This window comes from Cicer arietinum, chromosome 3, assembly GCF_000331145.2.
Source record: "Cicer arietinum cultivar CDC Frontier isolate Library 1 chromosome 3, Cicar.CDCFrontier_v2.0, whole genome shotgun sequence".
In the NCBI taxonomy this organism is placed as follows: domain Eukaryota; kingdom Viridiplantae; phylum Streptophyta; class Magnoliopsida; order Fabales; family Fabaceae; genus Cicer; species Cicer arietinum.
Genome location: NC_021162.2, coordinates 73168804 through 73191971, shown reverse-complemented (window position 1 = coordinate 73191971; position 23168 = coordinate 73168804). Strand labels below are relative to the sequence as shown.

Genomic DNA, 23168 nt, shown 5'->3' with positions numbered 1-23168 from the left:
GTGTGTGGAGTATAAAATATAGAACAATGTTTGAAAAGATACCACTTTTGGGACCCAAAACAATCTTACTAGTAATTAATTATGGTATCATATCTATCAATAGTGCTAGAAGAGTTCACTTTATCCAATAAAAAGTGCTAGAAGAGTTAAATCGAAACCACCATGAAGATTTTTCTGTGTGCTGTACATGTGGCTGAACAAAAATTAATTTAAATGTGATGTCCAAGTATACAATTGCGAAAGAAAAAAAATCATAGACACTATAGCATCTCATATTGAATGAAAAATAAATAATATTGGTGATGTACTAGAAAGAAAATTAAACGTTGAATGAATTTATAAAAATTAGACGTGTATATTAGCAACCTCACTTTGACAAAATAGTATTAATTGGAATTGAACTTATTTAACTCCTCTCTCTTTCATTTTATTTAATAATCTTCTCTTTTTTCATTGGTTGTTCTTTTAGCAGCTCTCAATTAAGCGTACCACATAGAGAAGAGGTAATATCAACTTAATTAATTATATTTTTTTTTAAAAAAATATTAACTTAATTATTTAAAACTTTAAACAAAATAAATATTAAAGAAAAAAATTAGTTATCGAATAAACATTCCAAATTATTTTCAGATATACTCGTCACTATTCATCCATTTTTAAGCAAATGCTGTTGAATCATCATCTTCAAAATTTCACAATAATAATTATTATTATTTGAGTGTGTTTAAATGATGGAATTTTATAGGGGAATGTATTTTTAAGGTGAATAAAATTCTTACTAAAACAGTAAATAAAATTTTACGATATAAATTAATTTAATTAGATAATAAGTTTATGAATTTCATGCATTTTATTAAAGCTTAATTTAAAGAGTTTCGATTACCACCTTTAACACCTATAATTTGATATTTTTTACTTTATAAAGTTAAAAGTGACAATATTTTTAACAGTTATTTTTGTAAATTTTTCTTATCAACAAATATTAATAAGTTAGATGGTATTAGTTTTCAGCATCAAACTCATAACATCTAAAATAATTTAATTTGAGTGTAAAATGCTTAATTTGATAAGTAAAAAGTGCAGCGAAATTAATTAATAGTCTAGAGGGTAACTAAAACGCTTTTTTTTTTAACCCTTTTTAAAGTCTCAAACAAACCACCGATATTATGACGTGTATATCTTTTTATGTAGGTATTAATTAAAAAGAAAAGTTTGCTTAAAAAAACAGTAATTAATTAAAAAAAGAGCCTGATTATTATAATAGTAATAATAATAATTATAATTAATTTTAAGAATAAATATATTTTTAGTATTTATAAAATTATGATATTTTAAATTCAATTTTGACAAAAAAAAAAATTACCTTTAATCTTAATTTAATTTTATAAATATTTTTTTAAAATATAAAAACATCAATTTTTTATAAAAATGATTTCAAAAAAATTGATATTTTTTTTATAAGAACTATAAAATAAAATTTTGAAGTTATATAAGAATTAAGAATTTTATAATAACAAATGAAATTAATAACATGTTTACTTCGCATGTGATGATGTCGACATATACAGCTATAAAAATCGGATAAACGTGAATTAAGATGAGAAAAATAAATGTCAATGACATTTATGTTAAAGTTGATAACCATGAAAAAAATAGAGGAGAAGAAAGCATAGTTGAGCACTTTGTTTGTTTCGTGGACGCAACAACGTAAGGGAGCAAAGTGGTCTCTCCTACCAACACACGATATTTATGCACGATAACATTACAATCTAAAATTATTAAAATTTTAAAAAATAAATTTACAACACTCATCTTGATAATATACAATGACAAAATATTTAGAAATATAATAAAATTTAGGTATAAAATAAAATTAGAATGTCTGAAATATTTATGTAACTGAAACTATAATGTTGATGACATCAAAACATTAAATTTACATTTAATTAAAGTTGATATGTCAATCCAAACTAAATACTGCAACAAATAAAAAATAAAATTCTACAATAACACAAAAAAGCAGTGTATTAAATTGATGAATAAACATATCGTATAAAAAATGACACAAAAAATAAATTAAATATTAAAGAAATTATATATTTAAATTAAAGATAATAAAAACAATTTAGAAGAATGATATGAACCAAAAATTGGTCTTAAAACAAACAAGAAGATGAGTTTGGTGTGAGTTGTTATCAATGAAATATGTCGTCGGCAAAGTGGTTAATATAAAACTTTGTAGAGTGACATTTAATAAAAAGATTTTTATATCTCTATGTCACGCTATCAGTTTTAAACTAACCATAAATAGATGGGTGAAGTGGTAAAATGATGGATTCTCATTGAATGTTAGTAAAAACAATTTTACACTCATGCAACACATAAGCTTTAATTCTTATATTTATTACATTGCCAAAGAATATGAGAATGTTGTAATTATGAGTTTATTGAACATGCAGGAATAAAACTACAAAGTATTCGCCCTTGTTGTAATTTGAACTCGTTGAAAACTCTTAGCTTTGAAGTAGTACCTCAAGTATATATTGGTACATTGACATTATTTCAGCTACACATTTATTAGTTCCATGGTGTTACAAGCCATGACATTTGAAAATCCATGGTTCAAAATTGTTGGAAGCTAAGGACCAATAAAGTGGTATTGGCTTTGAAATGCTAATTGAATTGGTCTTTTGCATAGAAAGAAAAAAAGTAGATGGTAGTAAATAAAAAATGTAGCATCGCGAGAAAATGATTGAGCATATGTTTAAACACATTTTTGACACAAATACGTCTAAATACATTGAATGTAGGATAAAGGGAGAAAGAAAGATGATAGATTAGAGATATACAGAATTAGTGTTTTAATAAAATTTAATATTTGTAGTCATATTATTTTTTTTTTTTGGGTCTGATACGTCATACGTGGTCATATTCTAAATATAAAATTTTACTATATTGCCATAAAAAATGTTCTAAACAATCATTTCAATACTCATTAAAAACATTGAATAAACGATAAAAAAATGAAATATTATTCTAAATAATGATATAATTATGTAATTTAAAGAGTTTATAATATATTTATATTTTTATATGATATATCATTTCGTTTTTCTAGAGAAATTATATAAAACTTTATCTAGATATAATACAAGGAATTTGACTATTAAAATAAAAAATTAACTAATATCCATTATTAACATATAAATTATTTATAATATTTATGTTTATCAAGTTTAAAAATACATGATTTGTCAAATTAATTATATGATGACGTGACAGCCCATAGTTGAATATATATATATACTAAAATATATATAAATTTAATTCATGCAAAAATATATATGTCAAATTGTGGACACTTTTTTATAAAAGTATCATTTAACGATAATATTATTATTTATAGTTAAAATAGCAGTTCAGTTGATGTCGTCTTGATAAAAATAATAATAAATAAATATATTAATAAAAAACCAATTTATTAAATAATATTAATCAACTCATTGTTTCAAATGACAAAGAAAAGAAAAATTATTCATGTGTCAAATATAATTTGTCAATATAAATATTATGAATTATTAGTAAATAAATTAAAAGTAGATAATAGATCTTACAAAATTGTGAATTTACTTATTTTTTAATTGAAAATTAAGAAATTATTAAAATTAACTGTTTATATCCAATATAATGAAATAAAAGTCATAAATCAATCGAATTTTATTGGATGTTTTCAAATATTATTTATGAAAATTGTTATTATATCAGATTTTCTTCTATGAATACAATTTAATACTTATAGTTAAAACTAAAAAATTTATTCATTTTAAAACAGTCAAATACTCTTACATGTGATTCATAAATAAAGTTATTCATAAAAAAGAAAAACTCGATACTTTGACTTTTTTCTAGGGAAAAAAAATAGTGGAAAGGTGTCACATTCGCTCTCCGAGTTTATCATTTGCACGCCTCAAAAATCAAAATTTGGTGTTATTAACGTAAGTGACGGTGGCATTTTGGAGTTAATCCGGTGAAAATTAAGGAAAATGACTTTTACTAAATAGAATAAAATTAAAGACTAAAAGTGTGTACTATTATTTTACATTAACGTTTTTTTATTGATATTACCATAATGGAAGTATATAATTTATGTTAACTATCACCTATTAACGTTATACCGATATAAAGACACAGCACAAACCGAATCAATTTTTTGTTCAAAGTCCTTCTCTGTTTTTTGAACGACAAAACCATAGGACCATTGATTAATGTTACTTGGAAAACATGAAGTTCTGCAAAAAATACCAGGAATACATGCAAGCCCAGGAGAAAAAGAAGCTTCCTGAGGTTGGATTTAAGAAGCTCAAGAAGATCTTGAAGAAGTGCCGAAGAGATTCTCAATCCCATAAACCATCATCCCAAACTTGCCCCAACCATTGCTCAGGTTGTTAAAATCATTTTTTCTTCTTCAATTGTTTGCTTCTCTTGCATGCATGATCTGTTGTAGTTTGTAGTTTTATGAGTTAATTCGAAAGCAACTTTTGACCCAATGGAAATAAATTGATGATTAAGTCTTTGTTTGGATTGAAGGTGAGTTTAGTAGAATTATGATCTTCTACCGTGATTTTGGCAAAAGCTAAATCATTTTGTAAAATTGATTATACCTAAGAGTTTAATGAAATTAAAGTGATTTATGTTTGGAGACATTCTTGTAAAAAATGAGTTGAAAAAAAATCTGAGGCTAAAATTCAATTCTGAAGCCAAAAACTCCAAATTTTAGCTTCAAATTAGAATCAATTATGGAGTCAACCAATTTTACTCAAGAACAACCAAATATGTCAAAATCAATTCTACACTTCTAAAAGCAATTTTGTCTACTCTAAAAGTTGAATCTAACAAATTTATGTTTCAATAAAATCACGGTGGCATTTTGATTTCATCAAACTTGCTGTAATGCCAAATGTGCATTGGGTCTGTTTCAACTTTTGATATTTGATGCATTTTCAACTTGTGTCTGAGCTAACAAGGTATGATTATTCAGTGTGTGATGGGACCTTTTTCCCTTCACTTCTCAGTGAAATGTCTGAGATAGTTGGTTGCTTTAATCAGCGAGCACAGAAATTGCTGGAGTTACATCTTGCTTCTGGTTTCAGAAAGTACCTTTTATGGTTCCGAGGCAAATTTCATAAAAACCATACTGCTCTTATCGAAGAAGGCAAAGATCTGGTTACTTATGCACTCATAAATGCGACCGCAATTCGAAAAATACTAAAGAAATATGATAAGGTATACTTGGCTGTCTGTTTGTTCTACTTCTCTGGATAGATATTAGAATAAGTGGTTACCACAGTTCAAATAGGATGTTAACTATGTTCGATAGATGGTCAATTATTATACCAGGTGCAAAAACTCATTAACCACGAATTTGGACGTGATTAACCATAATTTTCAGGTGTTCAATTATATATAGATTTGAACACCTGGAAATTATTGATGAGTTTTGAATCCTGGTATTTTCATTAACCCCTTGTTGAAGAGTTTTGATGGTTGTCGAGATTTGATTTGCGTTAACCCCATATATGTGAATTTGATGAGGAGTGCTTTTATTTTTTTATGTGCTCTTATTTCTTCTGTCATTGCAGATTCATTATTCCAAGCAAGGGCAAATGTTTAAGTCACAGGTCCAAAGTATGCACAAGGAAATTCTTCAAAGTCCATGGCTTTGTGAGCTTATGGCCTTCCACATCAATTTAAGGGAAACCAAGGTTAATTCAAGGAAGGCACCTGCTTTTTTTGATGAATGTTCTCTCACATTTAAGGACGGAAAACCATCTCTTACTTGCGAACTCTTTGATTCTGTCAAAGTTGATATTGAATTGACTTGTTCTATATGCTTGGTAAGTTATTAAGTTATTGACTTGATCTTTTCATTTGACTTGCTCATACTTTGAGGTTATCTATTTGATGTTTGCTTCTAATTGGAAGCAACTTGCAAGAGAATCTAGTCAAGTTATATATTATGGTATATAATTTTAATCTATAGGAAACTTCTGTTCTTACCCCAAAAGAAAAATGGATGCTTACTCGTAAAAATCTTAGTGTATGTTTGGATGTGTGACGAGTTCAGCTAAATCAAGGTGTTACCGTGATTCATTCAAACTCACTGAAAATTCAAAGATGCACTTAGTTGTCGATGGTTTCAAGCACCTCACGTCTAGAAACAGTTTTCACTTTTAAAATCCATAGAAATAACATTTAAAAAAATGGATTAAATTCATAACATCACATGAGGTTCCTCGACATCAAATATATGTTGACAACGTTTATATGACTCTTCCGTGACAGGACACTGTGTTTGATCCCGTTTCTTTAACTTGCGGCCATATATTCTGTTACATTTGTGCTTGCTCGGCTGCATCAGTGTCTATTGTCGATGGACTTAAAGCAGCAAATCCTAAAGAGAAATGTCCTCTATGCCGAGAGGTAATTAAGCTACCAGATATGACATTGTACTTTAAACTTATATAACTTGAAAATCATCTAAATATTTTCGGTTTACTGTATATGAATCAATTAAATTAAATGAAAACTTATAATAAGAAGATTAGTTTTGTTGATGGCAGGGTGCAGTTTATGAAGGGGCTGTACACTTGGAAGAACTAAACACTCTGTTAGGCCAAAGGTATGATTTCATCTGTACAATTTTTGTTTCAAGATCTAACGATCACTACAGATGCCGCACAGCACAGTGGCTCTAGTGGATCTAAATCCACTGTTTTATATGTTATTGTTCAAATTGGATCTCCTACGGCTGCTGCACGTGCACTAGCCATAGAGGATCTGGTTCCTATAATGTTTCTGTTATATGCTTTGTCACAACTTAATTATTTTGATACTTCTACAGCTGTCAGGAATACTGGGAACAAAGGCTCCAGTCAGAGAGAGTAGAGAGGATTAAGCAAATAAAGGAACATTGGGATTCACAATGTAGAGCGTTCATCGGCGTCTAAGAAGAGGATCATCACCTAAACCTTTATTAGTTTCTTTGGTAGAGTTACTGGAGTACAGTACAGGAGTTGTTATAGACATTTGATTGATTCTCATTTTGTATGTGTTCTGTATGTAATAATTATTAAGCTTAGTGGAGCTGCTTGGAAACTATCTACTACATGGTTGTTAATAATAGTGTATTTGTTCAATAAGCGGTCTAGCTTCAGTAATGACCATTGGGGGTTGGAATGTGCTAAACAAGACTTGATATATCTATAACCTATTTTCAGTTCATTTTGACTCATTATATTTATTGGTAAACCTCTATGATGGCTGTTCAGAATAACTTATTTGGTCAACCAGATGTGATGTTATTAATTTGGTTTAATTACATTTTTGGTCTTCTAATATGAATTATGTAACTTATATACGTGATCTTAGTACCTTAATAATTTTTCAAATGATGTAGTTTCTTTTCTTTTTGTTTTGTTCAAATGAAAAATGCTTTCTCATGACTTTAATATGAGTTATTTCAAATTACTATCTACATTTATTGAAGAGATGGAAAGAAAGACGGTGGGAAGAAGCCTTATGTTTGTCAAAACAGGAAGGGGTGTATTAGAAAAACATGGGTGCAAATAGCAATCCAAAAATTGAATGTTGGGCTCCAGAAAGCCCAATACATTTGGGCCAGGTTAATCACCCCACAAAGTTCAGTCCAGAATTCCACATGAGAGGGGGGTGATAAATGAAAAATGAAGTGAGCATATTCTAGAAAACTAGGCAGTGATTCGTGTAGGAAAGTGCTAGAAGTGAAGTGTCATCCAATGCAACCAACCTTTATTTATTTATGCCATATAAATATCAGTGTCCCAAAGTGTTAGCTAAATAAGGATCATTTTTGGGGTTTTCTTCTGTCACACTAACGAAAGAAGAAACTAGGGTTTTACGGTTCTATCTTTTTTTCTCTCCTCAGTTTTCGTCAATCAAATCCAACATGAGGTACAAACTCCGAATCTGCGAATCTCTTAGCTTATTTTCACGTGTTCTTTCGTTTTTCATTTCTATTTTCCGATGAATTTTTATTGCGAAGCTTTTATGACATATGCTTGTAATCGCGATTTCATCGATTAAATTGTTTTTCCTTTTGTTTCCTGTTATGTTATTTGTTGAAACTATTCCGAATATTGGCCGATTTGTTACCTAAACTCTAATTTGAAGACTTTTTTCCTTAATCAAAATCTTCTGAAATTAATTGTTAAATCATACCTCTGGACATCGATTTTATGAGGAAGATCCGGATTGTGATGGCAAATATGAATTGTGATGTCAAATTTATATAATTAGGTTTCATTTTTGTCTTTTCAATTTGTGATTTTAGGGTTACTTATGATTTATATGCTCATTACTTTATTGTTGCACTTTATGATGAATGCAGTCGTCATCCTGAGGTTAAGTGGGCTCAGAGAGTAGACAAGGTCTACATCACGGTTCAATTGGCTGATTCTAAAGATGCTAAAGTTGATCTTGCTCCAGATGGTACTTTTACCTTTTCTGGCAGCGCTGGAGCTGGAGACAATCAGTATGAGCTGAAAATGGAGCTCTTTGACAAGGTTAATGTAGAGGTGAGAACATTTTCCCTATTTTTGGATAACCATAGCATTATTAAGAATGTTTATCCACTCTCATATTCCTATTAATTGAATAATGACTTGGCCTGATACATGCTCTACTTATGTGGGTGGTTCCTATTTTAATTTTTACATGCATTTTTGTAATCTTCGTGGTTATGCTTTGCTACAAAGGTATGGTTTTTTGTTTACCCTTTAATGTGTTTCCTTTTCCTGTCTCTCTGGTTGTAGGAGAGCAAAATCAATGTAGGAGTGCGAAGCATATTCTGTGTAGTGCAGAAGGCAGAGAATGGATGGTGGAAGAGGTTGTTGCGTGGAGAAGGCAAGCCTCCACATTATGTGAAAGTAGATTGGGATAAATGGGCCGATGAAGATGAGGAGGAAGGTATCCATGATTATTATTTTTTTTGTACTAAGGAAGGCAATATTGCTTTATCGGAAATCTGATTGAATTGTCTCATTGTTTGTTGGTCAGGTGAAGTGGACTTGGGAGGGATGGATTTCTCGGTATGCTATATGTTTTTTTTTTCTTCTCAATAATATCATTTTGTTGTTATTTTTTTATTCATTTTGTAATTTGGTGGGGTGTGTCATGACTAGAATTTTATTCTATGCGTGTGATTTACTCAGTTGATGTTATTAACTGTTATTACTTTGTGTGCTACAGAAATTTGGTGGGATGGGTGATGGTGGAATGGGAGGCTTGGGAGGAATGGGAGGCTTAGGAGGAATGGGAGGATTGGGAGGAATGGAAGGATTGGGAGGAATGGATTTCTCTGTAAGTGAGCTATTCTGTTGATTTAGTGTTCTTTTATTGATGTAACGTTTTGTAATTACTTGCGCGTCCTGCAGAAATTTGGTGGTATGGGTGATGATGCAATGGATGATATTGACGAGAGTGACGATGAAGGTATGCAGGCACAATTTCATTTTTGCAGTTGATGTCTGGCTCTTTCTCTATATCTGTTTCATGTACTGGATACTTGGTTATTATAAAGCGTGCATGACTTTTGGGATCAGGGATTAAGTATGTGTTTGGTAAATTGATTGGAGCACCCAATTCTAAATGTACGATGATAGTGAAGCTTCTAGCTGTAGCTTTCACATTGCCGTGACTTTTTGCCGTGAAAACCAATATATTCAAACATATTATGAACTAGTTGTGGCAATTGGATCTTTCACGATTAGTTATGTTTATAGAATATGCATGCATGTATTTGCTCATTTGATTTCATGTAGTCTCTAGCATCATTTGCTGCGTTTTGCCCCCTTTAGTTTCCATTTTCTTAACGGGATAAGGATTGGTTACTGTTGTAGTTTCTATTTTCTCATTGCTTGACTTCCTATTTGTGTTATATAGCTCTTCTGTGTGTTTAGAATATTGGTTACTGTTGTAGTTTCTATTTTCTCATTGCTTGACTTCCTATTTGTGTTATATAGCTCTTTTGTGTGTTTAGAAAATTGGTTATTGTTGTAGTTTCTATTTTCTCATTGCTTGACTTCCTATTTGTGTTATATAGCTTTTCTGTGTGTTTAGAATTCTGTTTTTGAATATAATTGCCCGTGATGAATATGTGGTTTAGAATGACATGCTGCAGCTGTACAGTATCATCAAGATTTTGGTATTTTTTTGGAAAATAGTATTCCTAATCAACGGGTAAATTTGCCTGCTAATTGTTATGTTTGGCAATTGTATAGAGCAAGAAGTGTCGAAGCCTGGTGAGCAAGATGCTGCTGGCAAGAGCGATGGTGCTGGTGAGGCAGCTACAGAGAGTAAAGAAGCTGTTCCAAGCACATAATAACCTTGCAGTGCAAGAAGATTTAATGATGCTTATAAAAAATTGTCTGAGTGAATTTTTCCTCCTTTGTACCATTCAGTGGTAGTTTAAGTGGAGACGTTGGTGTCCCCTTTGCTGTGTTGACTTAACAGTAGGAATACTGTATAATTGAGATTTATTTCAATGCATTAATGAATGGCTGCGCTAGTTCTTTCTAGCTAGGGTTGTTTCGATGGAAAAAGGTAGATCACCCTTATACTTCATGTGGTCCACTGGGGACCGTACTTAAATTACTTGGACTTGAAACCCTAATGACCTTAATGACGAACTATAAGAACAATTTTTTCTGCAGTGAGCTGTGTTTTTAGGGATATTATATTTTTCTTTTATTTTATTGAACTGATTTTGATAAGTTATTATCTCTGATTTTTGTCGAACAATCTTCGATTGAGTCGTTTATTCATCGTTAGAATTCTGGATGATTTTTAGGTATTGGTTTATGTTTGTTGGACCATCTATCTAGGTAGGTACATTCGTCTTTTAAGTTCCCACTTATAAGTAAACATGGTATGTATTTTTACACTTTTGTCGAAGTTTATAAATATGAACATGAAACGAGGAAGTACTACATTTATTAATATATATCCCAAATTGCACTCATCCAATCTAAGCTATTTTACAAAATACCCTCTTATAATTTAAACTACTAAACATTTTTTATTTATTGATATGAAACAAATTTTTATTGATTTGAAACAAATTCCATAAGCTATCTTTTGGATACACAGTCACTCTCACTTCGTTCTCTTGTAAAGCATAAAAACCCTTATGGGAGATCATTTCAGGTCTTTTTATGCTATCAATCCATTTTTATGCTCCAACTTAAAATAATTTTGTGAACCAGATTAAGCATTTAGGCTGTAGTCAGTACTATCCTCTTGATTTTGCAATATAGAGTTTTTGAGCTTTAGAATACTATATAGTTGCAAAATTTTCGAAAATGACCATAATAGATTATTTTTTGTGTTATCCCAGATTTCTATGCGGAAAAGCTCAAATTTATTATAAATATAAAGGGTTAAGATAAAATGACACTAATGTCAAATAAAACCTTTACCGCAAATCTTATTTCTTGGTGTCAAATTAAACTGTGATCTTGTCAATTGATTATATCTCATATATAAATGAGATAATAAGTTTTGATTTAAGCTACTCCAACAAAAAGTTTTGATGGAGATTTTTTTAAATACTATAATAATATATAAAGCGAATAATAAATTTTAGTGTAATTTTTTTTATTTTATTTTACATTCATATTAAACTACTTTATTTACATTGTAACAAAAAAAACTATTTTATTTACGATCTTAATTTATTTACTTAAACAAACAACTAAATTATTTTAAATAATTCCATAAAATTTTATTACTACCATTTTATAATATAAGATAAGCAGACATACCGACACGTCTACACACCAGTAATAATAGTATGATTATTTAATTTAATTTAGTATTATTTTTTAATAAATTAAAAAAAAAATGCAAGTGAGGTGATTGGGATTTAGGATGTGGCTTATCTGGACGTCGTCGTAGCTGATCAAAACCCTAAAACCCTCACCGATATTCAGAACACGATGCTCTTCTTCGTCTTCAATTGAAACCCTATACAAACTGAAACAAAACATGGAAACAATTACGGCCATGGATGTCGAGGAACAACCTTCGCCCACTCCCAACAACGTTAATCACTTCGCTCTTAAAAATTCTATTCAAACTAATTTCGGCGACGACTATGTTTTCCAAATCATCGCAAAGTACGTTATTTTCACTTTCCCCGTATAAACCTTTTAAATTACACTCAAACATCATGAAAATTTGGAAAAAGTTCCTTTTTTATTCGTACCCGTTAGTTGGGGTTCTAATTTGTGTCTTTTATTGAATTTAAGGGATGATTGGAGTGCAATGGCAGTGTCACTATCAACAAATTCAGTGAAATTGTATTCACCAGTGGTGGGTCAATATTATGGAGAGTGTAAGGGTCACACTGCAACCATCAATCAGATTTTGTTTTCAGGTCATTCCAATCCCAATATTCTAAGTTCTTGTTCTTCAGATGGTACTATTAGAGCTTGGGATTCAAGAACATTTCAGCAGGTTCATTTTACTTGTTGTATTGATTAGCTTTGAATATGATTTTAGTTCTTGCAATATTGTAATTATTGTGTGTTTTTGTTTTAGTTCTTGTAAGTATTTTTATTGGGCAGTTCAAAAACTATTGCTTTTAGTCTTGACGAAAGCTTATTGGGCTACATGATGTGATTTTATTGGGCCACGTATACTGTCAAGGATTAAAAGCAACCGTATTTTGAATTTGCAAGGTCTGAATTCAAACAAAAAAACGGACTGAAACCAAAAAACACTGCAATTGCAGGGAATAAATCATATTTAGACCTTGTTATTATTATTATTTGTTTTATTTTCTTCATAATTATGATTTCTTTTTTGTTGCTTGAGTGTTGAATTGAATGTCAAACTGCAGGTTTCTACTATCAATGCTGGTCCTTCTCAAGAAGTTTTCAGCTTCTCAATTGGAGGGTCTAGTGGAAATTTAATTGCCGCCGGTTGTGATTCACAGGTTTACTTTCGGTTTCTGACTTTCGGTTACTTTGGTGATAGTTACTGTGTGAAATTTAACTGCTTTTGTACCCTGTTTTTTAATTATGATTAGATACTCTTATGGGATTGGAGAAATAATAAGCAAATTGCATGCCTTGAAGATTCTCATGTTGATGATGTTACTCAGGTTTGTTCTGTTCGAATCAATTGAATTACATGTGATGAAAATTTAAATCTTAATCTTAAACTTGATCAGATGGACTTGTATCCCCTTGGTGAATGGATTGTTGGCTTGGTGATGCCCTCCCAGAAAACTATGACATAAAAATGTAGAATCTTATCCAATACTATCGTTTAAAAACTGTAGGATAGTTAACATTGGCGGCAAATAGGGTCGAGATAATTCTGTAAGAGAAAACAGTGGAAATCTTATTGCAAGAAAATGATGGATGCTATTCCCTTATAGATTTATGAAACAAAATACTTGATTTCTCGTATTCTCAGTTTGACATTGTTATGTCTTTAGATATTTGCTAGATCAATTTGATGCAAACTGTTTCTTAACTTTGGCCCTCTACAAGTAGAAGCCTTCTTCTCATGGGATGGGTGTGATAATATCAAGTTCTCACATGTATTTTATTACCATGTTTGGCTTCCTTATTGTTGTTTTTCAACTTGATTCTTGAAGTTGTTTGGCACAATTAATGCAATTGATTTCCTGATTGACCTTATCTCATCTGCTTGTAAACTATTATAGAAACAAAGATATCCGAATAAGATGAAAATATTTGTTACCTAATCTTTGTACATAAGATGAAGATGTCAACGGGAGTAATTTTTATTATCCAACCTTGTTTGGATAAACAGCTTATAGCATAAGCGCTTATGTATAAGCTATTTTTATAACATAAGGTAAAATAAATTCAACCGTTTTTAAAGAAGTTAGAAACTATTTTCATAAGCTGTCTCCATAAGCTTCCCCAAACAGACTCCCAAGTGTTTAAGGCAGTAGATAAGTTTAAATTAGCCAATCTAAACAGGCCCTAATTAAAAGCTTTAGGAAGTTCTTAATTCTTATACAAGCTTTGATTCTTGGGAAATGCTAACAAGTGGGGGCACTAATTAAGAAACTAAAAGTGAAAATATAATCTTGGAAGTTGTGCATTAAACAAATTGAAATTTTAAAAATTGATCTTTTACATGCAAAGCATATATTTTATTTACTTTTTTTGATTCCTTAACAAGTGCCCTTAGAGCACTTGTTAGCACGACCCTTGATTCTTTTACTGAACAATGATTTTAATTATTTAATTGTTGAATGTGATGCTGATGTGGATTCATGTCTGATTTGTTGAAAATGTATGATTGATTCTAGGTTCATTTTGTCCCTGATGAACCAGGCAAGCTCATTTCTGCTTCAGTAGATGGGTTGATCTGCATATTTGATACCACCGGAGATATCAATGAAGATGATCATCTAGAATCGGTTTGTCTGGGACTCAAATTCGATTTCCTTCTGTTGATAATTCTTGCAATTTACAACATTCTTGAATTCTTGAACGGCCTACGATATTAAAAACAAATAAGTAATAACTAGAATGGGATTGTATTCTTGGTCCCCTCAACAGTATGCAAATAAACTGAGAAATTGATATTAATAAACCTATTTATACTATGATGCTTTCATATGTAGAGCTCAAGCTTCACTTTGAAAAATAACAGTTTTTTTTTTCCATTTGTATTTTTGAACTGAAGTCTCTCATACTAAATTAGGAAATTTTGATGAAAAAAAATGTAGGTGATTAATGTGGGAACTTCAATTGCAAAGGTTGGATTTTTTGGAGAGAGTTATCAGAAGCTTTGGTGTTTAACACATATTGAAACCCTAGGGTAAAGTTTATCTCCATTCCTGGTTTTTGATTCCTTTACTCATTTGCAATAACGCGTATTATGTTGTTGTGCTTTGTCCTGCATTCAATTTCATCGTAGTTGCTAATGGAAGGTAAATTGATGCAAACAAGTAACGACTATACAACTATTATACATAATAATACTGTCAATGTAGATAGTACTTTCTGCTACACTGTTTATGCTAGAAGTTACACTCTTATGCTCCTTATGTGGTTTATATGGATTTGCATGTGCATATTTACTCTTCCTCTTTTTGCGATGTTTGATTCTGACATTTCATTGATTCATTCTACTCTTCTGTGCAGTATCTGGGACTGGAAAGATGCTAGAAATGAAGTAAACTTCTCAGACGCGCGTGCTTTAGCTTCTGAAAGCTGGACTTTGGATAATGTGAGTTTCTTCCGTCTTATTTGATGGAATATGCTTATTCATTTGTTGATAATGAAAGGCATTATACTTCATACATGAAAAATATATTTTTATAAAAGGGTAACATAGTATTATAAAGCTACTGCCACGACAGAGTTCAAGGAAGGATCAAATCCATTGTAGATCTGTTGTAAGCGGCCCTACCCTGCATTTGCAGAGGCTAATTCCATATCTCAAATTCATCTCAGAAAAAAATATGTAATGTGATGCGTAGGCACCTTAATATGCAAATGATATATCTTTGCTTGTCATAAGACATAATGGAAGAAAGAAAGGATGGAGGGGGTTGTAAGAATTATAGTTCTCTTTTAAATCGATCCTTTCCTGATAATTTGGGTCTCGTCTTGCTTAACCAAAAATCTTGAGTTCGAATTCAGTTTTGAGAATGCAGCAGTATTGAAACTCTTGACAAAGAACTTTGCCATCCATTGTGATCCTATCCAGCTTGAGGGATTAGTCTCTGCAGTTATGCTGAGGATAGCCGCTTTATACAAAAAATAGTTGATCCTTTGGTGCTTTCCTTGCAGGAGCCTTTGCTTCATGTGTTGAATTGGAATGACAACTAAACTTTGAGGAAAATTCCAGGAGTGGCTATAGCTTGTATTTATATAAACTATATATTCGTTTTGAATTCATAATGTAGACAGAAATACGCGGTGTTGGTTGAACAAGCTGAATAGATGATCTTCCATATTTGGTTGCAGTTGCATCCAATGTACAAATATTATATTTACCACTATCACCCCAACCCTTAGCCCACCAACTGAAATTTATTTTATTTTGGCAGGTTGACTATTTTATTGATTGTCACTACTCCAGAGAAGCTGAAAAATTATGGGTGATTGGCGGCACAAACGCGGGTACTTTGGGCTACTTTCCAGTAAGTTACAGTGGAATGGCAACAATTGGAGCTGCAGAAGCAATTCTTGAAGGTGGCCATACAAGTGTTGTAAGAAGTGTTCTACCCATGTCCAGAATTCATAGTGGACTTGGTAGTAGTGCTAGTAGTAGTATTTATAGCTCAGACATTTTTGGATGGACAGGAGGGGAAGATGGTAGACTGTGTTGTTGGCTGTCTGATGATTCACCTCAAAAAAATCAATCTTGGATTTCAAGTACATTGATTATGAAACCAGAAAGAACTTGCAAGAAAAATCGTCATCACCCCTACTAGTATTAGTAGCCCAATGCCATAATTACTTACACAGTTCCATGACAAAAGGGCTATTTTTTGTTCATTTAGTTAGTTTCTTTTTTCACTGAACTAGGGTTGGGATGTGATGGATTTTTTTGTATGTACTGTGTGTAATATTTAACAGTAGCCCTGTTTTTAATATTAAAAAGGAAATTCAGATCATTTGATTCATTATGCAATATATTATATTTTAGTAATTTAAATGTTAAATTATATCACTTAATGTTATTAAGTATATACAAATTTTTCTTATAAATTAAAAATTTGTTATTATATAATTTTATAGTTGATACTTACGTATATTTTAAAATGGTAAAACTTAAGTCAAGTTGCTTAGGTTGAGTTGATCACGTTCTTGACTAAAACAACCACCAACTATACCTATTTTTAGAATTTGCATTTTTAGAACAGTTTTTGTTAGTGTTTTTACAACTTTTGGTACAATAACATGACCAACTTACCTTTCGGAAAAAAGAAAAAAAAGTAAATCATCAGAATAATCTTTGATTTTGTATGGCATTCTTAATTTAGTCTTTGAGACTATAAATATTTTAATTAAATCTTTTATTATATAAAATGTTTTTGAAATATGTTTTTTCTTTATTGAGCGTTATTAAACTCTGTTAATGTTATATTAAATTGAATTTTGATAATCAAAATGATTTCGGACTTTGTAGAGTTCTCTCAATTTGACTCTTTAAAATATGAATTTTTCAAATTAATCATTTGAGTCTCTAAAATATTTTTTAATTCATTCTTCTATGAAATATTGTTTATCAAATATCGTAGATGATGATATCTCTGTTAATTATTTTAAAAATACTTATAATATGTTTAATTGAAGTTATTTAAGTAAAATTTCATAAAAAGATAGAGTTCATCTATTTAATAAAAACTTTTAAAGAGAATTATTATATAATAAATTTACTATGCTAAAATATTTCTTGAAAAAGAGTCTCACCTTAAAAAAAACATTTGAAGAGAGAATTCCATCAAAATTAATTCACACAATTGTGAAATCTCAAATTCGAACTCGAGACAAGACATTTAACCTAACAATATTGACATTTATCAGTTAAACTAAGACTTAATGATAGAGTTGGTCTAAAATTATTCATAGATATTTTAAACAAATATCATACTATATATACATATAACTTAATGCTAAAATATAATTATAGAGTTATTGATAAATTTATTTAGGATTTTTTTGAGTTGGGGTTGAAAAGATTCAATATTTATTAAACACTGTCGTTAAAAAATTAATATGTACACATAGTATCCGCTTAAAGAGAATGATGTGAATTATACTTATAACAGCATGATTTATTTCAAACAATCAAAACCCAACTCTACTTTGCTATACTCATTACTCAGTAAGGAAAATACCGGACGCAGGGAAATCAAATCGCATACGTTACTACAACCTTTAATAGTAGCTAGAATCAGCATTCATCCTCAACAAAAAAATAGACAATTTCTAACTATCTTTTAAATTACTAAAACGTGAGTTCAAGTTAAAACCCCCAAACGTTGCATGTACAATTTATAAAGGATCATCCCTAAATATACCAAGGTTGGTTGGTTGGTATTCTATCATAAGCGAGGAAAGAAAAAAAAATAGTTTGACATTGGGAAGGAATTAAAGAATCCTTCCTCAAATAATATATTAATAGCACCAACATTTTTGAGACCATAAATACTGGAAAGCTAAAATCCAAGGATGCACATGAAACAAGGGCAGTGAAGTCTGCTTCTGTCTGGTACGCATAAAGACAAAGCACAAATGCCTCTAGAAGTAGCAAACTGGCCCCATTAGAAGTAGTTCACACTTCATATCACTTGCTCAAATCAACCTCTACCTCTCCCACCAGCACCTACAAAAAGAAACAAAGGTTATACAAGCTTTAACTTCAGCTACCATTTTCAGAAGAAAGGGGCATATATAACTTTTATGCAATTTTCCAACATTAAAATTTAACGTTAGAACCAATAAATTGTAGAATTAGTAGCAAAAAAATAATAAGCTTTTGTGCAAAATAATTTTCTTGTTTATCAAAAGCTTATCTAGTCCAGATGAAAATAAAAGAAAATAGCAGGAAACCCTTTGAATTTCTGACATGATGATTTGAGGTATTGGAATATATGATAAATATCTTAATTCTCAACGTATCTTGAATTATTTCTTAAAATTAGCTTCTGTATTTTTTTATATTTTGTGATTTGATTAGATTTATACAACAACAATTAAGCCTTATCCCACTAAGTAATACATGTATCAAACGACATCATAAAATTCTATCATACATCATACCTCTATCAAACTCTTTAATCTTTAGGTCTATTTTAATAGTTTCTCTTATAGCTTTTTTAAGTCTTTCTAGCGATTTGACTACTCTCTATCTTATCTACTCTCCTCACTACAAAATTTACATAGAATTTACATGTCTCCTCCTCGCATGATCAAACCACCAAAGCCAAATTTCTACGATAAGTGTTACCCCAAATCTCTCTCTAATGTTGTCGTTAAGAGCCTATATTGAATGAGATAAGGTCTGACAAAATATTTATAAGTGGTAGGTAGTCCTCACCCTACAAGCCGGTTTTGTGGGGGTTATGTAGGGTCCAACCCAAATTCTAAGAGTTGTCATTCTTAATTGCATCTTGTCTAGTCTTTCCACACATCTAACGCTAAATTCTCATCTCTTGCTACGCTTATTTTATTCTTGTGTTAGTTTTTTACCATCTACCACTCCATGTCAGACAACACCGCCGGTATTCAGCAGTGCAGTAAAATTTTCCCTTCAGTTTGTGTGGTACTTTTTATCACATAAAACACTTGAGGACCTCCTCCATTCCAACTACCCAAACTGAATTCAATGGTTTCATCTTCTATTTCTTCTTCGTTTTTTACTATGGAGCCATGATATTTAAACCACATGTAAATGTAGGTTTTTTCCTTTATATATGTATAAATAAAGGTTGATATTTAGTGTTTTGTATCATAACAAAAACATAATTTAAGATACATGTGGTAAAACATACAATGAGTGCATTTATGATTTACCTCTACTTCCACCAGGCTTTCCACCTTGTCCACCCCTGCCTCGGCCTCCAGGTCCCTTAGCACTGCCATCATCAAAACCACGCCCAACTCCTTTTGGTTGGCGTCCACCAGCACTGTCCTCCCTACCTCTTCCCCTCCCACGTCCCACACCAGGTGGCTTGCGATCTGAAAAGGGTGACATTTATCAGGTAACTTTCAGTTCTTTTTAAAAAAAAATGGAAGGCTGGCTGTGGAATTTCAAAATGTGAGTAAAATAACTCGTTGACATTGCAACATAAATTTATCATTTGCTAATTTATAAACAAGATAGATGTGACCAAGAAAACATTAGAATCAATCAGAATAAAATAATATGTAGCTTTTTATAACAAGCATACCAATATTATTTTTCTCTTTAGGGTTGGTTATGACACATCCAAAACACTAAAGAGATGTTGTTTTATGGGTATGTTTGAATTGGTGGTATAAGATGGAATGAAGTGAGTTGAAATGGAATAAGCTAGTTAGATTCTTAAAAATTGATGTTATATATTCCATTCTACTCTATTCCATCCTATACCACCAATCCAAATATACCCTCAAGGGACAAGACACCATATTTCAACCCAAGATCTCATGGCATCAGATGCATAGATCCTTCCACTATATATATCTTCCTCACCTTGTCCATTACTATTCAATGTAGGATTTTTCACTCACCCACACGACACACTTGAACACTCAAAAGCAACTAGATATCAAAACAATGATTCTTACCTGTACGGCTCTTGGTTTCTTCTTGAACTTTGTCAATTACCTAAAATAAAAGGCAATGAAGCAAAATTAGTGGACAAAGTTATGTACAACTCAGACATCACTTAACAAACTATCCAACGATCCACTGAAAGGGTAGCCCAATGCATAAAGCTCACGCCGATGTGGGGTTATAATAGGGTTTGGTGACTGATGAGAACAGCCTCAAACCCTTAAGCACATGGCTTTTCGCCGACTAAACCCATGATCAGTAACTTTACACGTATGTATCCAATCTTAATCACTATTATGATATATCAGCCCACTCCGCATCTTAAAATTAACGATACCATGTGGCAAAATAAAGTTTTATTGGATGTCAATGTAAAGTGCATGCCCCTTAATCTCTTTTTAAAAACTAAAAGCTTACCAAATACCACCACTACATACCTCATCGGGAACTCGAAGATACTTAATTGTATTCCCCCGTATATAGCATTCTGGCATCCGCCAAAATCTATCTCCATCCTACGTTGCCAAATTTCAATCAAAACTTGTAAACTAACCTTACAATATAATAACAAATTACAAAGACAACAAACAAGGGCACTTAAAAAGAACATTACTTTAGAGGTACAAATGACTTCTCGAAGATGGATGTTCATCCATGTATCGCAATTAACCAAATGCCCATTATAAGTCTCTCCATTTTTCAGCTCCACCAACTGTTACAGCAAGTTCAAAAACATTAATGAAAGAATTAGAAAGAACAACACAAAAAGGTAAAATAGAGAAAAAGATGCTGGTTACTTACCATAGGGTGGCCTTGTGCAGTCTTAAGAAGAGATAGAGGAAGCTGCAAAAAGAAATGAATTTTTTTTATAAACGTATAAAGATAAAAGTAATGAAATGGTGAAAATTAACATACATTATAACAATAACAAACAGTTAACACTAGCCATTCATACAAAAATTGAGAATTCATTCATCAAAAAACAGTTACAGTAACCCTACACTGATTCGATTTTGATAACAGAATTTTTAACCGAAATAGTTTAGGATATAGACACGACATTCTATAGTCAGTTAGGGGAAGTTAAATCCAGTTAGGGTTTCCCCTTAAAAAAAACTTTTTTTTGAAGAGGGACGAGAAAGAACAAAAAAGAACAGAAAATAGGGAGATCTAGGTTGAAAGGAATGGGGTTGGAAAAGAGAGAAACTTACCATGATGGTGATTGGTTTCTGGTGCGGTTGTTGAGTGTCGTGGATGAAGTAGTGCGATTGAGAAAAGAGCAAGAGTGTATAAAGGTGGAGGAGGGAAAAGAGGGGAGTGTTGTACCCTCTATGATTGATTTCGCCGTTGATCTCTTTTTTATTGTTCTCTTTTTATAGGAAGGCAAAATATTGAAATTTCAAATCAAATACTCCTACTGATATGATTTATATTTACATCTAGATTTTATTATTATTTTTTATAACGAAAATTTAAATAGGAATTAACTGAACTTACTCCGAAACATAGATTTAATGAAAATACGATAAAATTAGTGGAAATTTTTATATCTTAGTGTGATAATGTGACTTCTAAAAAACTCTATTATTTATATAAAAAAAATTTACTAACTTTTTTTAATTTTTTGGAGAATAAACTTTAGTAATTCAATATTTGATAAATAAAATTTAACTATATATTATTTCAGCTAAAATTTAAATTTAAATTATCTTAAAAAATATCTTTATCTTTATTGTATAAATATATCTATTATATCTTAAATTTTAATATTGTCAAGGAAGAATGATGGTGATTGGTTTCTGGTGCGGTTGTTGAGTGTCGTGGATGAAGTAGTGCGATTGAGAAAAGAGCAAGAGTGTATAAAGGTGGAGGAGGGAAAAGAGGGGAGTGTTGTACCCTCTATGATTGATTTCGCCGTTGATCTCTTTTTTATTGTTCTCTTTTTATAGGAAGGCAAAATATTGAAATTTCAAATCAAATACTCCTACTGATATGATTTATATTTACATCTAGATTTTATTATTATTTTTTATAACGAAAATTTAAATAGGAATTAACTGAACTTACTCCGAAACATAGATTTAATGAAAATACGATAAAATTAGTGGAAATTTTTATATCTTAGTGTGATAATGTGACTTCTAAAAAACTCTATTATTTATATAAAAAAAATTTACTAACTTTTTTTAATTTTTTGGAGAATAAACTTTAGTAATTCAATATTTGATAAATAAAATTTAACTATATATTATTTCAGCTAAAATTTAAATTTAAATTATCTTAAAAAATATCTTTATCTTTATTGTATAAATATATCTATTATATCTTAAATTTTAATATTGTCAAGGAAGACCTAATTAGAATAAAAAATACATAAAATTATTTATATATGTGTAAAAGATATTTAATCAAGTGATTATTGTCAAATGACTAATGAGTTTCAGTTAAAAAAATCATTTGAGATAATCTAAGTTTGAAATATGATTGAAATAATTTTCGATTAGGTTAAAATAATTTTCTATTAGATTTTAATTACTTTTCAAACAAATTATATCACTAAGGATATCTAATTAATTTACAATAATTGAAGTGTAATAAGTCCCATTTAATAGGTAGAGATGTATTATAGGATGGTTCAGGAATTTTTCGTAAAAAAAAGGATGGATCGGGAATTTATTTTAATTAATAATATTTGGGAATAATATTTGGAAAATTGAATGTATTACTTGGATTCAATAATTGTGTTCTTTCTTTTCATCTCTTTCTATCAATTTTCCAATTCAGTTTCTAATATAATTAATTATCCT

At 30.7% G+C, this 23168-nt stretch overlaps 4 protein-coding genes across 6 annotated transcripts; 3 read left to right on the top strand and 1 right to left on the bottom strand.

Moving 5' to 3' along the window:
• The first annotated feature begins 4021 nt into the window (after window positions 1–4021).
• On the top strand, window positions 4022–7281 carry LOC101512497 (probable E3 ubiquitin-protein ligase BAH1-like 1). Of its 2 annotated transcripts, none has more exons than XR_003471749.2 (6): window positions 4022–4441; window positions 5039–5283; window positions 5640–5894; window positions 6343–6480; window positions 6606–6679; window positions 6902–6940. XR_003471749.2 is itself a non-coding variant. In XM_004494316.4 (6 exons), the coding sequence occupies exons 1-6, from the start codon at window positions 4282–4284 to the stop codon at window positions 7005–7007; spliced, it is 963 nt and encodes a 320-aa protein (XP_004494373.1). In that variant the 5' UTR covers window positions 4022–4281; the 3' UTR covers window positions 7008–7281. The 2 variants fall into 2 exon arrangements, 1 of the variants encoding a protein (XP_004494373.1); XM_004494316.4 differs by having other exon boundaries at window positions 6621–6679; window positions 6902–7281.
• A 483-nt stretch (window positions 7282–7764) lies between these two features.
• LOC101512168 (uncharacterized protein OsI_027940-like) lies at window positions 7765–10613 on the top strand. 2 transcript variants are annotated; one of them, XM_004494315.4, is made up of 7 exons: window positions 7765–7989; window positions 8426–8612; window positions 8850–9003; window positions 9094–9125; window positions 9286–9396; window positions 9471–9528; window positions 10317–10613. In XM_004494315.4, the coding sequence occupies exons 1-7, from the start codon at window positions 7985–7987 to the stop codon at window positions 10415–10417; spliced, it is 648 nt and encodes a 215-aa protein (XP_004494372.1). In that variant the 5' UTR covers window positions 7765–7984; the 3' UTR covers window positions 10418–10613. The 2 variants fall into 2 exon arrangements, with proteins under 2 accessions (XP_004494372.1, XP_027188554.1); XM_027332753.2 differs by lacking the exon at window positions 9286–9396 and having other exon boundaries at window positions 7848–7989.
• Window positions 10614–11966: 1353 nt separating this feature from the next.
• Window positions 11967–16711, top strand: LOC101511855 (WD repeat-containing protein GTS1). The gene is made up of 8 exons (XM_004494314.4): window positions 11967–12212; window positions 12345–12552; window positions 12938–13033; window positions 13127–13201; window positions 14390–14500; window positions 14813–14904; window positions 15231–15315; window positions 16142–16711. The coding sequence occupies exons 1-8, from the start codon at window positions 12082–12084 to the stop codon at window positions 16526–16528; spliced, it is 1185 nt and encodes a 394-aa protein (XP_004494371.1). The 5' UTR covers window positions 11967–12081; the 3' UTR covers window positions 16529–16711.
• A 1308-nt stretch (window positions 16712–18019) lies between these two features.
• On the bottom strand, window positions 18020–21762 carry LOC101511529 (sm-like protein LSM4). The gene is made up of 7 exons (XM_004494313.4): window positions 21573–21762; window positions 21163–21204; window positions 20975–21073; window positions 20799–20876; window positions 20373–20412; window positions 19617–19781; window positions 18020–18426 (listed from the first exon to the last, which is right to left on the bottom strand). Exons 1-7 carry the CDS (start codon window positions 21573–21575, stop codon window positions 18401–18403), a joined length of 453 nt encoding a protein of 150 aa, XP_004494370.1. The 5' UTR covers window positions 21576–21762; the 3' UTR covers window positions 18020–18400.
• Between the last annotated feature and the right edge of the window lie 1406 nt (window positions 21763–23168).